A 14,837-nucleotide genomic window follows, 5' to 3' on the forward strand; every position below is an offset into this window, starting at 1 on the left:
CGACTGGTCAAGCTGGGACCGGGGAGAGGTTGGCCCATCCATTGGGGCGAGGGATCCCCCAAGATAAGAGGCCGGAACCCTCGGGATGGCGGGATTCGGGCAAGGGACAATGGCTGGATTGGGAAGGGAGGTGCGGAGCCCGTGATCCCCGTTACATCACGTCTACGAAGAACTCGCTGGGGTTTCCCATGGCCATGTGGAAGCTCTGGCGGCTGGCGGTCAGCTCGGGCGGCACCGAGCCCAGATCCCGCACGGGAGGGGCTCCGGGAGGCTGTATGGCGGCCGCGGAGGCGGGCGGGGGAGGCGGCGGCACCATCATCACCACCATCGGCTTGTAGCCCAAGGGCACCCCCCCGGGGGCTGCATAGGCACTGTGGAGGGAGGGGTGGGAGCGCAGGCTGAGCCCCCCTAGGCTGTGCTGGCTGCGCTGCGAGGACCCCTCCCCGCCCGGCATCACTGCCGGAGCCCCGCGCTGGCTGCCGCTGCGGATGGAGTATTCCGACTCACTCCCGCTGCCGGATTTCGAATCCGCCCCCGGCTTCTCCTCCTTGGGTCTCCCGCCCCCCCGGCCACCACCACTGCCGCCACCCCCGTCGCTGCGGTTCGACCCGCTGCTGCGGCTGCCTGCAAGACAGGAAAGCACAAAAAAGAAGTGGGGGGGGGGGGAAGGAAGGACAGACCACTTTATTGATTTGTTCGTTCAGTTCATACAGGGAGTCCTCGACGTACGACCACAATCGAGCACAAAATTCTGTCGCTAAGCGAGGCATTTGTTAAGCGACCTTCGGCCCACGTTATGACTTTTTTTTTGAGGTCGTTAAGCGAATCACGGCGGTCGTAAAGTTAGGAATACGGTTGTGAAACAAGTCTGGATGCCCTCCCCCCGATTTGGCTCGTCAGGTCGCAAAAGGGGATCACGTGACACCCCCCCAAGGACGCCGCGACCGTCGTAAATACGAGCCGGTTGCCGAGCGTCTGAATTTTGAAAATGTCCCCCAGCAAACCAGCGAGGGGGCGTTAATGACCACAGATCCGCTTAACCACCTTAGTGACTGCTGGAAAAAAAAAGTCATAAAATTAGGACGGTCGCGTGATGACTTGCTTTACAACTGTCCTGGTCGTAAGTAGAGGACTAGGTGTACACTACCCATCTCCCCCCAAGGTTCAGCAAGAGGCAAAAGACAAATATAAAAACAACTCAAATTCTTATTTAGCGGCAATAATAAAAACTACTAGCTTAAATATGAGATATTGGATATTAAGAGAAGAAGAGAGGAAGTATTAAATGTTGAAATAAAAGAAATTTTGGTTGCTAAATTTAAGATATTTGAAAATTTCCAGAAAGTAAGGATATTATATTGTATTATTAATTGGTTGACGTAAGATGGTGAGAAATTCAAATAGATAAGACGTGCATCCTGAACATTAGACCTTGTGATGAATTGTGATGAACAAAGGGAATTGGGCTTATTTAAAAACTTGGAAATTATAAATATCAAACGTTACATTTAAATATTAATGGGAAACTAAAAACTGAGAAAAACTAACCAGGATGTTGATTGTCTAAAAAGATCGAATGTTAAAACAACTAGCATATATGTATAAACTAAAAACGATGGATAAACGTAAGAAACTTATTTTTATTTCATCGGTATATTAATTCAAATATGAGATAGTAATCACCAAAGGGAAAAAGAGAGGAAATATTTAATGGGATCGTTTGAGATCCGTACTAAAGATATTTATTTGTACGTTATTGAATTGTGGACCAACTCAGCCACCACGCCACTTTTCAAATATTTTAAATGTAAAACTAGAAAACCAATAAAAATTTCTTTAAAAAAATAAATAAAATAAAAACAACTCAAATTTTAAAAAAGGGAACGAGAATTAGCACCAAGGAAGTAAGGACTTTCCCAGCAGCCCCCCACCCCAATTCCAAGCAAGGACCGAGTCCTGAGCTGACCCCACTCCCCCCCAGACCCCCTTGTCCACCTGAGCCCAGAGCCCATTCTCCCCAGCTGAGTTCCTTGCCCCCGACTGCCCCACTTTACCTTCGCTCTGCTGGCTGCCGGCACTTCCCACCCCATAGCTGTACGAGGACAGCTCGTGATAGGGCGGAGGCTGGGGGCTGTATGGGTGGGGGGCCGGATACTGGTAGGGAAAGGTCGGCATCAGTGGCCAAGGAGTGGCCCCTGGCAGAGGCAGAGGTGCCAGCGTGTCCTGGTCGGAGGCCCCGCTGGATCCGTCGTTGTCATTGAGCGACAGGTTGGCCATATCTAAAGAACAAGGGACACAACGGGAAGCACACGTGCCACGTCAGCCATCAATCACAGGGGTTTTTCCTCATTCAAGGCCCGACCCCTCCCTCCACAGATTCAGCTAGTCCTCGTTTAGCGACCACCAAGCAGTTATTAAGCAGTCACTAAGCGAAACTGTAACAGTGCTTACACCGGTGGTTCTCAACCTGTGGGTCGGGACCCCATTTGGGGTCGAACGACCATTTCACGGGGGTCGCCAAACAACGCAGTCCGCCATTTTTTTTCCCCTTTTCCTTAGCTGTGCTACTCCCTTTTATTCTATTGGCTTTTGAAAGCCAATAGAATAGAGTCTCTTGAATAGAGTCCAATTCCATTGGCTTTCAAAAGCCAATAGGAATTGTGCAGGCTGTCTCTGCCCTGCTGAGCCCGCCAAGAGTCCCATTCTGCAAACGGTGCTGCACCAGTTGCGTAGTCCTCGACTTACGACCAGTTGAGTAGTCCTCGACTTACGACCGGTTGGGGGTCGCGGCATTAAAAAGGTTGAGAACCACCGGCTTACACTCTAACTTCAACTTTCCTTTGATTTGCAAAGGTCGTAAAAGCCAGGATTGGTCCCCAAGTCACCTTCTGATCTCCACTACGACGACGGCGCATAGCCGCTAAACGAGCGATTTACAAAGGTCGTAAAAGCCAGGATCGGTCCCGAAGTCACCTTTTGATCCCCACTACGACGGCAAACGGCCGCTAAACGAGGCAATCGCCCAGCGAGGATTATCTGAACACTGTTCGAGCAAAAGGGAGGCCCACAGAAGGAACGGCAGGAAAAACAAAGGGGCGGGAAAAGTCAGGAAAGGGTGAAAAGACACTGGAACGATCAAGGTCCAATTGTGCAGGACAAACCCGGCTTCTGAACAATTAAATTTAGTCATTGAAACGCAAGTGGTCCTCGACTTACAAAAGTTCATTTAGTGACTGTCCAAAGTTACAACGGCACTAAAAACATGTTAACTTAGGAACATTTTTCACACTTACAACTGCTGCAGCATCCCCGGGGTCACGTGAACGAAATTCGGATGCTTGGCAATTGATTCATATTTATGACAGTCATCCAGAGACCCCCCTTTTGCGACCTCCTGAAAGTAAACTCAAAGGGGAGGCCAGATTTTCTTAACAATCGTATTCCTGACTTATGGCACGGCAAGAAAAGTCATAAAAAGGAGCACCGTTCACTTCACAATTGTCTCGTTTAGCGAAAAAAATGTTGGCGTCAATTGTGGCCGTTAAGTCGAGGACTACCTGTATTAGAAAAAACTAAATTGAGCAATTTTTTTGAACGCAGTTTCCTTTTTTTGAGAAATCTGCCTCCATTCAGACCTGCAGAGAAGCCAAAATAAACCAAGACCACCTTAAGTTGGGATCGGATCTTAGGCAGAGCCAGGTGCCTCGGTGGTCGCCATTTCGTAACCACGCGAATTATCCAAAGCCTACATCACCGATTCAAACAATCCCAGCGGAGGGAGATGACGTTCATTTATCTCTTTGTCTGTCCCAGCCCCCCCAAAAATGTTTAGTCACCGATTCAAACAATCCCAGCGGAGGGAGATGACGTTCATTTATCTCTTTGTCTGTCCCTTTGTCTGTCCCAGCCCCCCCAAAAATGTTTAATATTGGAAAACTGGAAAATTTATAATTAATGAATTAAGAGGTGGTGGATTCACAACCGGAAAATAATGAGCAGCAACAGGGATTGATTCGTATGGATGTCGAGGGGTCCTACTGAACTAAAATCTCCTCCTGTGGTCCACAAAATAACACTGTAAAGCAGGGATGTCTAACCTTGGCGATTCAACAATCTAATTCAGTTATTTAAAATAATTTTAAAAAATATTTTAATTTTTGTCGTTCACGTTTCACTTCCTTCGTCATCCTTTCTTCCGTGATTCGATTGCACCATTTCTTCGATATTAGTGTAACTCTTGTCCCACAGAGAGTCGTCGTAGAACTGCCGTTGTGGGACTCAGAAGCCCTGCCTGTTACAGATCAGCTCCCAACAGCCCGCCGCTACTTACAGTTCTCACAGCTGCTGAGGTCGCCAAAGATATAATAGCACTGCTCGGAGAAGGTGATCTTGTTCACGGTGTGGCGGATGAAACCGGCCTTGAGGAGGTTGCTGGCGTACTTGCGGGCCTCGCGGCGGTCCTGGAAGCCTTCCACGTGATGATACAGCCAGTCCACCACGTCCGAACCTGGCGGGATGAGAAAGACAATTGGGTTATGGGGGGTAATGAGGAGGGGTATGCACTGCAGGAAGAGGCAATTCAGCCAGGATATACACGTCATCCTCGATTTGGAACGGTTTGTTTAGCGACTATTTGAAGCTACATCACTGAAAAAATGACCCACGAGTTTTCGCACTTATGACCGTTGCAGTGTCTCCAGGGTCACATGATCAACATTCAGACATTCTGGCAACGGACGCGTATTTATGACAGTTGCTGTGTCCCGGAATCTGCTTTTGCGACCTTCTGACCAGCAAAGCCAATGGGGAAACCAAATTCACTTAACGACTGAGTGACTAGCTTATCAACTGCAGTGACTCGCTTAACAACCGCGACAAGAAAAGTCGTAAAACCGAGCAAAACTCAAACTCGAGAACAATTTTCTCACTTCGCAGCACAAACCTGGGGCTCAATGGTGGTCGTAGGTGGAGGGCTACCTGTATAAGGTGATGAGGACGCTTAAAAGTGTTTCTCAAACTCAGCAACTTTTAAGATCTGCGGGCTTCAATCCCTATTTGCCACCTTCCTAGCCTGTTTCCAGCAAAGTCAACTGCAGCAATTCGCTTAAAAATCCTGGCAATAAAATGAAATTGCGTGCAATTTATTGAACAACTGCCTTGATTGGCAACGGTCCCAACTGTGGTTGCAAAGTCAAGGATTACCTATATAAGTGTGAACCCTGAATTGCAGCTTGGAAAAATCTCTTGTGTGTCGTTTTTTAGTTTGGGACCCGGCAGGTCCTTACCTTACAGGGGGTAAGGGGCGGGGGGCTCCTTTGGGAATGCTAGTGTTGTGAGTCTGCGCCAGTCAATGGACCCGGCAGCTGAGTCTGGGGAATCAGAAGAGGAGGACGAGGGGCCTGGAGTGCCATCAGTGTCAGAGGAAGGCTCTGATGTGCTCCAGGACTTACAATCTGATGAACAGCTTGGCCCCTCCACGCATGCTCAGCCTGAGACTCAGCTGTGCGGGGAAGATGAGTCAGATTCTGAGGACTCACAGCTGAAAGACATCGTAGACGCTCGCAAACGCAGACAGGCAACATGAGCAGGACAGAGGGAGGCAATGGGGCGGCTCCAAGGGAGGAGGAGAAGGCATTGAGAAGCCAGGCCTCGGGGCTGCATAATAAAAAGGGAAGGTGTGGGCGGTGCTGGTTGCTGCAGGCAATCGTTTGCAAAGGACTCAAGCTTCATGGAATCCTGTTTTGTTTGCCTTGCTTGTGAACAATTCTCCGTTTGCATCGTGCTTTCTTTGCCTTTGCTTTGGGGTAATTTTGCAGGTCTGTACCTTCTTAATAAAAGGGGGTTGTTTTCCCTGCATTTCCAGCCTACTTGTTCAAAGAGGGGTTCGTCCTTGTGGATTAACAAGGACTCACATAGGCTGGGACAGAACAGCTAGTCTCTGCTGTTGGCTGCCCCGTTTGGAGATCAGCTCCACCCCCATCCTGCTTCCCCCCCCCCACCGATACCTAGAAAGGCATCCGGGATGGTAATCTTCAACCACATGCGGTCGCGGACCTCCAGGCCAGACTCGGGGGAGGCCATGGCCTTGGTGACCGAAGCCATGTCCGTGTGGATCGAGAGATTGAAGTCGTCGAAGCCTAACGAGGAAGAAACGGAATCAGTAAGCGTCCTCCAGGAGTCGCTGCTCTTTCGCACGCCCGGAAGTCCTTTTCTCTCCCTCCAGGGTGTACAATCCCCCTCCTCCCTTCCAGAGGTGGCTAGGGTGTGTGTGTGTGTGTGTGTGTGCCAGACTCACGTTCAGTCTCCGTGACGGAGGTCCCCGAGGTGATGGTGCTCATTGAACTGCTGCCCGGGTAGGGGACAAAGGCCCCCGTGAGAGCGGCCGAGTGGGACACCCAAGCTGCCGGGTCAATGGGCTGGATGGGCTCATCTGGAGGGGACAGGAAGGGATACTGTGAGTACGCCGCAAGATTCCTTTTGCCTGGTCCCACCACCCTCACTCCCTGGCCTGGCTCCGCGGATTCCCACTGATTTCTTAGCCCAATCGATCGACTGCCGGGGAACCCCCCACCTCCCCCCCGTACCCCGTTTGGCCCAGGACCGACCCAGAGGACTTACTTCTAGGCAGAGTGAAATACCCTTGTGGGGAGGGGTCCCAGCACTTGGCCACCGTCAGCACGATTGGGCTGCGAAGAAAGGAAAGGGGGAGGAAATCATGTTCGGAACAGCGGGAAGCCCCCTCCCTGCGTGCGAGGAAGGGCTGGGGCCATTGGCCAGAACTCACCCCGGCTTGTGCACGATCTCCCGCAGGACCCTCACGGCGTCGTCGTTGCTCATGTTCTCGAAGTTGATGTCGTTCACCTGGGATACAAAAAGGGAGGGAGGGGGTGCTTTTAGCTACCTGGAGTCTGGCTCGCCTTCCTCCGACGGATGGAGAGACTCTCAAATTCGCCCCTGCAGGAGCTGAGAGACTCCGAGGAAGGAGGGGAAGATATTTGTTTGGTGGGGGTGCTCTCTGAAGTTGGTGGCTCCACTAGGGGACGTCATCGGTGCTAGAGGGGAGAGGGGTTTGCAGGGAGGGAGGAGGGAGGGAGGGAAACTATGACGTTTTTGGTGCTTGGTGGGTTTCTTGCAGACCTCTCATAACCCAACTAGGGAATGTCATCAGTGCTAGAAGGGAGGAGGGTTTGCATGGAGGAGGAGGAAAAAAGAAGAAAAAGAAGAGGAATAACAAAGAAGAAAGAAGAAGAAGAGGAAGAAAGAAGAAAAAGAAGAAGAAGAAAGAAGAAAGAAGAGGAAGAAGAAAGAAGAAAAAGAAGGAAGGAAGAAGGAAGAAAGAAGGAAAGAAGAAAAAGGAAGAAGAAGAAGAAAAAAGAAAAAGAAGGAAGGAAGAAGGAAGAAAAAAGGAAGAAGGAAAAAGAAGAAGAGGAAGAAGAAAGAATAAGGAAGAAAAAGGAAGGAGGAAGAAAAAGAAGAGGAAGAAGAAAGAAAAAGAAGGAAGGAAGAAGAAAAAGAAGGAAGGAAGAAGAAAGAAAAAGAAGGAAGGAAGAAGAAAGAAGGAAAAAGAAGAAGAAGAAGAAGAAGAAGAAGAAGAAGAAGAAGAAGAAGAAGAAGAAGAAGAAGAAGAAGAAGAAGAAGAAGAAGAAGAAGAAGAAGGAGAAGGAGAAGAAAAAGTAGTAGTAGCAGCAGCAGTGCAGGACAGTGGGGTCCTTGGCGCTCTCTGAGCTGGGTGGTTTTCTTGCAGACGTTTCATTACCCATCTAGGTAACATCATCAGAGCTAGAAGGCAGTGGTGTTTGCAAGGAGGGGGAGGAGGACAACGACTGTGGGGTCCTCGTTGCTCTCTGAGCTTCATCTTTTTCTTGCAGGCGTTTCATTACCAAAGTAAGTAACACCATCAGCGCATTACAATAGTCTGGGTACTCAAACATCTGCAAAAAAACCCTCCCAGGAGCCCCCAGTTCACCGCTCAGCAACAAGATATTCTCTCAGTTTCATGTTGCGCCGCGCAAAGGAGAGACGGCGCCCGCGTCCCTCACCTGAAGCAACATGTCTCCGGGTTCAATCCGGCCATCGGCTGCCACGGCCCCCCCTTTCATGATGGAGCCGATGTAGATCCCCCCGTCTCCCCGCTCGTTGCTCTGCCCCACGATGGAGATGCCCAGGAAGTTGTATTTTTCTGCCAAAACAACAAGGATCAGAAACACAATAAGGACAAGAGAGGAGCCGGGGAGGGGTCCCCGGCAACCTCTGCGCTTGCTTCTTGCAGGCGTTTCATTACCCATAATAGGTAGTATCACCACCCAGGAGGAGTTTGAGTAAGGAAACGTCTGCATGGAAACAACACAGCTCAGAGACCACCAAGGACCCCTCATTTCAACCCCGAGCTGCAAATATTTGCCTTTATTGACAACGGCGCTTTAAATTTCTTCAGTGTTGTAAGCTGCCTAGAACAGGGGTCTCCATTCTGTGGGCCAGCGGGCTGCGGAAATGGCTGGCTGGTGCGCTCATGTGTGGGCGCTCATTGCCCACTCGCGCTAGCGCCCGTGGCCCCATTTGCGCATGCACGTAAATGCTAACATGCGGCGAGTGTCCGTGGCCCGTTTGCACAAGCACACAAATGAGGACACTAGCACGGGGCGAGTGTCTATGGCCTGTCTGCGTATGCATGCGAACGGGAAAGCTAGCACGGGGCAAGTGTCCATGGCCCGACTGTGCATGCATGCAAATGGGGACACTAGCACGGGGCGAGTGTCCGTGGCCTGGTTTGCACATACACACGAATGGAAATGCTAGCATAGGGCAAATGTCCGTGGCCCGGTTTGCACATGCACACGGATGGGAATGCTAGCACAGGGCGAGTGTCTATGGCTTGTCTGCGTATGCACACGAACGGGGACGCTAGCATGGGGCAAGTGTCTGTGGCCCGGTTTGCACATGCACACAAATGGGAATGCTAACACAGGGCGAGTGTCTATGGCCTGTCTGTGTATACACGCAAACAGGAAAGCTAGCACAGAGCGAGTGTCCGTGGCCCATTTGTGCACGCATGCACACGGGAATGCTAGCATGGGATGAGTGTTCGTGGCCCGGTTTGCACATGCACACGAATGGGAATGCTAGCCCAGAGCAAGTGTCTATGGCCTGTCTGCGTATGCACGCGAATGGGAAAGCTAGCACGGTGCAAGTGTTCGTGGCCCGGTTTGCACATACACATGAATGGGAATGCTAGCACAGGGCGAGTGTCTATGGCCTGTCTGTGTATGCACGCGAACGGGAAAGCTAGCATGGGGCAAGTGTCCGTGGCCCGGTTTGCACATACACACGAATGGGAATGCTAGCACAGGGCAAGTGTCCGTGGCCCATTTGCGCACGCATGCACACGGGAATGCTAGCACAGGGCGAGTGTCTATGGCCTGTCTGCGTATGCACACAAACAGGAAAGCAAGCACGGAGCGAGTGTCCGTGGCCCATTTGCGCATGCATGTACACGGGAATGCTAGCACGGGATTTGTGTCCGTGGCCCATTTGTGCATGCACACGAACGGGAACGCTAGCGCGGGACGAGTGTCTGCGGCCCGTTTGTGCGTGAACGGGCGGCTTATCCTGCGTCTTGATGGGTTGTCAGAGGAAGTTAAAGAGGCAAACGAGACGCCTTAAATCTCCCCACCGTTAAAAACGGATCTATCCCCCCACTTCGGAATTGCAGAGACTGAGGCCATGGGGAGACCCCACCCAACTGAAAGAGGACGGTCCTGTCACTCTTAAGGGAGGTGGGGGTCGTCTGCAAAGTGACACATGGACCCGGCTCTCGCCCGCCGCCTTTTCGGCCCACGCGGGGTCTTTACCCATGTTCAGGGTGACGGTGATGATGTTGAGGGACATGGTGGAGTCGGTGACGCTGCTGAAGGACGACGTCTGGAAGACAGGAGGAGGAGAGAGGGGGAGATGCAGGATGAGACCACTTACGTTCCCCCCCCCCACAGCTTCCGTCCTGCCCCGGCGCAGAGAGACCCTCCTACTGAGACCTGGCCAATGGCTCGCCCTTGCCCGCCCCTCCCCGGGCTTACCCGTTCGAGACGGGGCGGGCGCTGCTTCCTCCTGCGACGGTGGCGCTTCAGAAGACGGGAGGCGCTGCTCTGCTCCGTAGAACTGCTGAATCTGCCGACGAAACGGGCGACCAGCTTATAGGAGCGAAGCCACGATGGAAGCGCCTTCTGGAAAGGGATACGCCCCCCCCCCAGCCAGGCTTGCCACCACCCAGAGGTAGTCCCCCACTTACAGCCGAGGGGAGCCCCAATTTTCTGTCGCTAAGTGAGACATTTGCTAAGCGGGTTTTGCCCCAGGTTACGGCTTTTTTGCCACTGTTAAGTATATAGAGAAGAGGAGCTGGAAGGGACCTTGGAGGTCTTCTAGTCCAGCCCCCCGCTCAAGCAGGAGAACTTATACCGTTTCAGACAGGTGGCTGTCCAGTCTCTCCTTAAAAACTCTCTTCGCCTTTGTGCTGCCTTTTGAAGCTCCTGCTTCGCCTTTGTGCTGCCTTGTGAAGCTCCTGCTTGAGCAGGGGGTTGGATTAGAAGACCTCCGGGGTCCCTTTCAAGTCTGACATGTTCTCTGTTCTAACCACCCCCAACGTGAAGCCGCTCTGTCGGAGCCCTTAGGCCAGGGGAGGCAACCTTGGCTCTTTTATGACTCGTGGACTTCAACTCCCCGAATTCCTGAGCCAGCATACTCATTGTGGCCCTGCTTATTCTCTTAAAATCCCTTCCTCTCCAATCTCTCTGCTTTAAGGAATAGGTGAAAAAAAAAACAGGCATGGCTGGCTCAGGAATTCTGGGAGTTGAAGTCCACAAGTCCTAAAAGAGCCAAGGTTGCCTAATCCTGCCTTAGGCTTTCGGGGAAGGTCTGCAAGGTTGTGAGCCGACCTCACATGGGGGGGGGATGTTCCAAAAGGGGGGAGCAATTGCAGAGAAGGCTCTTTTCCTTCCTGGACCCCACCAGCCAGGACACCTTGCCCGATGGGGGCCTCGCATGCTGGCATGGGTGGGGAGGGCCAATCCCAGTAGGATGAGTTGTAGGAAGGCAACTCAGCTCAGCGCAACGGGAAGCCCCAAATTCCGGGTACCTCCGCCCCAGAGCGAGGAGGGATGGCAGCCCTTCCCAAACTCAGGACTCGGGGACTGCCGCCCGCCCAGGTTTGCGGCTGCCCTTGCCCTCGTCGCTCACCGGCTCATGGCGTCGTCGTCTTCCGAGTCGCACAGGCTGGTGGTCTCCAGCTCACTGGTGAGCAGCGTGGAGGAGCTGTCGTAGCCCGCCAAGTGGCGCTCCAGCCGGGATTGCCCGTTGATCCGGTGCCCGCCTGAGTCGGAAGACGGGGGTGGGGTGGGGTGTTAGAGCGGTCCACCCGCCGGGATTCGATCTCCCGCCTTCCCTCCCCATCGGGAAAGGCCTTTCCGAGGGTTACCTCCATGCTCCGTACTCTCCCTGCGACGCGGCCGGTCCCTCCTCAGCGACACGACGGACTCGGTCTCCGTTTCGTGGTCCGAGTTCTCACAGCTGCCCGAGAGGTTTGGACTGCCAAGAGAGTCAGTTGGGGATAGTGGGGAAGGGGCAGAAACCGGGAGACGGTGAGTTCTAGTCCCGCCTTAGGCATGAAACTCAGCTGGGTGACTTTGGGCCAATCACCAGATGGTGAGTTCTAGTCCCGCCTTAGGCATGAAAGCCAACTGGGTGACTTTGAACCAATCACCAGGAGACGGTGAGTTCTAGTCCCGCCTTAGGCACGAAAGCCGGCTGGGTGACTTTGGACCAATCACCAGGAGACGGTGAGTTCTAGTCCTGCCTTAGGCACAAAAGCCAACTGGGTGACTTTGCACCAATCACCAGGAGACTGGGAGTTCTAATCCCGCCTTAGGCACAAAAGCCGGCTGGGTGACTTTGAGCCAATCACCAGGAGATGGTGAGTTCTAGTCCGGCCTTAGGCACGAAAGCAACTGGGTGACTGGACCAATCACCAGGAGACTGGGAGTTCTAGTCCCGCCTTAGGCACAGAAACAATCTCTCACAGGGGAGAAAATAGAAGGAAGAGGGAGAATTATATACGATTGGCAGCTTGAGTTACTTAGGAAGCAAAACAGGCAGGATAATAATCTCATAAATAAAAACCAAAGCTGCTTCTGAAAAAAAAGTGAGTCCTAGCTTTCCTGCCATTAAGCTAAGAGATCCCCCCCTCCCCCAAAAAACACCTCCAAACTTCATCCCGATCACATGCTGGTTAGCCCCCTCTTTTTATTCCCACAATGTAGAATTCCTCCCCCCCCCTCCATGACTGGTCCTACTCACTGGAAGGAAGGAGGGCGGGAGTCCCCGATGCCGCTGGTCCTCTCTACGGGCAACGGAGGAAGAGGAGGGGGCGGTGGGGGTGAAGGCTCTGGCCGGGCTTCCACAGGAGGGGGTGGAGGGGGCGGCTCGGGTGGGGGGGCCTCCGAAGACACCAGCTGGGTGGGGACAAAAGGAGGGGAGAGGGGGGGCTTAAGGCAGAGTCAGCCCCTTTGGTCTGCACGAAACAAATACAGACCTTCATATTTTCAGCACATGCCGAAGTAGAATATAAACAATTTTTTAGCACTTATGCGCGTTAACGCTAAAGAATATTACAGGGATGAAGAGAGGATCGAGAAATATGCTACCAATCAACGTATTAATTGTAGAAGTCAATTATCATTGACTGTTTCAAACATATGAACCCAGACGACACGCTGTTCACAGGCGCTAAAGCAGTGGTTCTCAACCTTTTGAATGCCGCGACCCCCAACCGGTCGTAAGTCGAGGACTACTCAACCGGTCGTAAGTCGAGGACTACTCAACCGGTGCAGCACCGTTTGCAGAATGGGACTTTTGGCAGGCTCAGCAGGGCAGAGACAGCCTGGACAATTCCTATTGGCTTTGGAAAGCCAATAGAATTAGACTCTATTCAAGAGAGTCTATTCTATTGGCTTTCAAAAGCCAATAGAATAAAAGAGAGTAGCACAGCCAAGGAAAAGTGGGGACAAATGGCGGACTGCATTGTTTGGCGACCCCCGTGAAATGGTCGTTCGACCCCAAATGGGGTCCCGACCCACAGGTGGAGAACCGCTGCACTAAAGATTATGGTAAAAAAATTCATAAAAATATTTTTTTAAAAAAATATACAGTCAGCTCTTCTGGAAGAGACCAGACCGCCCCCCCCACCCCACCCTGGGAAGCCTTTCCAGAGGCTCTGCTTCAGACTCCCTGAGCCCATCATCCCCGGCGGGAGGGCAGGGGCTGCGTACCCAGGAGACGACTCTTCCGTTGAAGCAGGGCAGCTGGGCACCGTCGTCCGTGATCTCCTCCTTCACCACCCTGCAAAGGGAGGTGGGCTCAGCTGGGGGGGAGGCCGGCTGGGGAGACCCTTCCTCAGCTCCAGAACAATGGGGGGGGGTGAGTGGAGCCCCTCCCTCCCTCTCCAGAGAAGCAAAGGATGCTGTGAGCTCGGACTTGCCCCCCTAATTTTGTCCTTGGGAGGAGGGTCTACAGCCCTCAAAGCTTCTCCGAAGCAACCAGGAGCCCCCCCCTGCAGAGGCAGAAAGCAGGGTCTCCTCCTCCTCCCACCCATGGGGGCCCCTCGAGGCCCACAAGACGGGCCCAGGGAGGTCTCTTGTCCTCCCTCTCTCCTTAGGCCCCCACAGCTGCTCTGGGGCGCCCAGGACCCCCCCTCTGCAGAGAGGCAGAAAACAGGGTCTCCCCCTCCTCCCCCCACCCCAGGAGGGGTCCTTCGAGGCCCACAAGACGGGCCCAGGGGTCTCTTCCCCCCCCAACGCTCTCCTCGCGGGGGGAGGATTCAGGGCTCCCCACGGCTGCTCTGGAGCACCCAGGACCCCCCCTCTGCAGAGAAGCAGAAAGCAGGGTCTCCTCCTTCCACCCCAGGAGGGGCCCCTCGAGGTCCAGAAGACAGGCCCAGGAGGGTCTAGCCCCCCCAGCGCTTTGCTTGCGGGGGGAGGATGCACGGTCCCCCACGGCTGCTCTGGGGCACCCAGAACCCCCCCTCTGCAGAGACGTGGAAAGCAGGGTCTCCTCCTCCTCCTCCCATCCCAGGAGGGGCCCCTCGAGGCCCACAAGACGGGCCCAGGGGGTCTCTTGCCCCCCCCCAACGCTCTCCTCGCGGGGGGAGGATGCAGGGCCCCCACGGCTGCTCTGGGGCGCCCAGGACCCCTCCTTCTCCTAGGGTCCTTCTGCCCCCCCCAACTACGGGCCCCCTCGAGGTCCAGAGGTCGGGCCCGGGGGGGGCGCGGCTCTGCCCCCCCCTTCCTCCCCCCCGGGCGGGGGGGGTCTGCGGGGCCCACCCGAAGTCCTGGTCCATGCTCTTGAAGAAGTACTTGGCGCCGGGCCGGGCCAGCGCCGCCTTGACGTGGCCCAGGGTGAGGCGCTCGGCCGGCACCGGGATCTTGACCAGGTAGGGCGTCTCCTCCTCGTCCAGGTGGTAGATCACCTTCGTCTCGCCCGCCGACGGGGGGCCGCCCGCCGTCGCCATGGCGACCCGGGGAGGGGACGGCCCGCCGGGCGCGCGGGGAGGGGGAGGGGCGGACCTCGCGGCGGCGGAGAAACAGCGGCGGCGGCCACCCGCCTCCCTCCTTCCCTCCCGTGCGTCAGTACGTCACCACGCACGGCACCGCCCCCCGGCCTCCGCTCCCTCCCGGCGCGCATGCGTCATCACACACGCGACTCCGCCCCCACCCCGAGGAAAAGCCGCCCCCCCTCTCTTCGGAACGCACGCGTCCAACGCACGGCCCCGCCCCCGGAGGGCGCACGACTGCCTC

General features: G+C 54.1%; 1 protein-coding gene across 1 annotated transcript; it reads right to left on the reverse strand.

Moving 5' to 3' along the window:
- On the reverse strand, positions 1 to 14,671 carry DVL2 (dishevelled segment polarity protein 2). Its single transcript, XM_039337898.1, has 15 exons — positions 14,364 to 14,671; positions 13,314 to 13,383; positions 12,343 to 12,497; positions 11,465 to 11,574; positions 11,227 to 11,359; positions 10,071 to 10,161; positions 9,849 to 9,918; positions 8,040 to 8,179; positions 6,785 to 6,861; positions 6,619 to 6,686; positions 6,296 to 6,430; positions 6,006 to 6,137; positions 4,331 to 4,507; positions 2,055 to 2,279; positions 1 to 624 (listed from the first exon to the last, which is right to left on the reverse strand). The coding sequence occupies exons 1-15, from the start codon at positions 14,549 to 14,551 to the stop codon at positions 152 to 154; spliced, it is 2,244 nt and encodes a 747-aa protein (XP_039193832.1). The 5' UTR covers positions 14,552 to 14,671; the 3' UTR covers positions 1 to 151.
- Positions 14,672 to 14,837: the final 166 nt, after the last annotated feature.

This window comes from Crotalus tigris, unplaced genomic scaffold, assembly GCF_016545835.1.
Source record: "Crotalus tigris isolate CLP2741 ecotype Arizona unplaced genomic scaffold, ASM1654583v1 scf7180000017690.20705106771:4171800, whole genome shotgun sequence".
NCBI classification, from domain to species: Eukaryota; Metazoa; Chordata; class Lepidosauria; order Squamata; family Viperidae; genus Crotalus; species Crotalus tigris.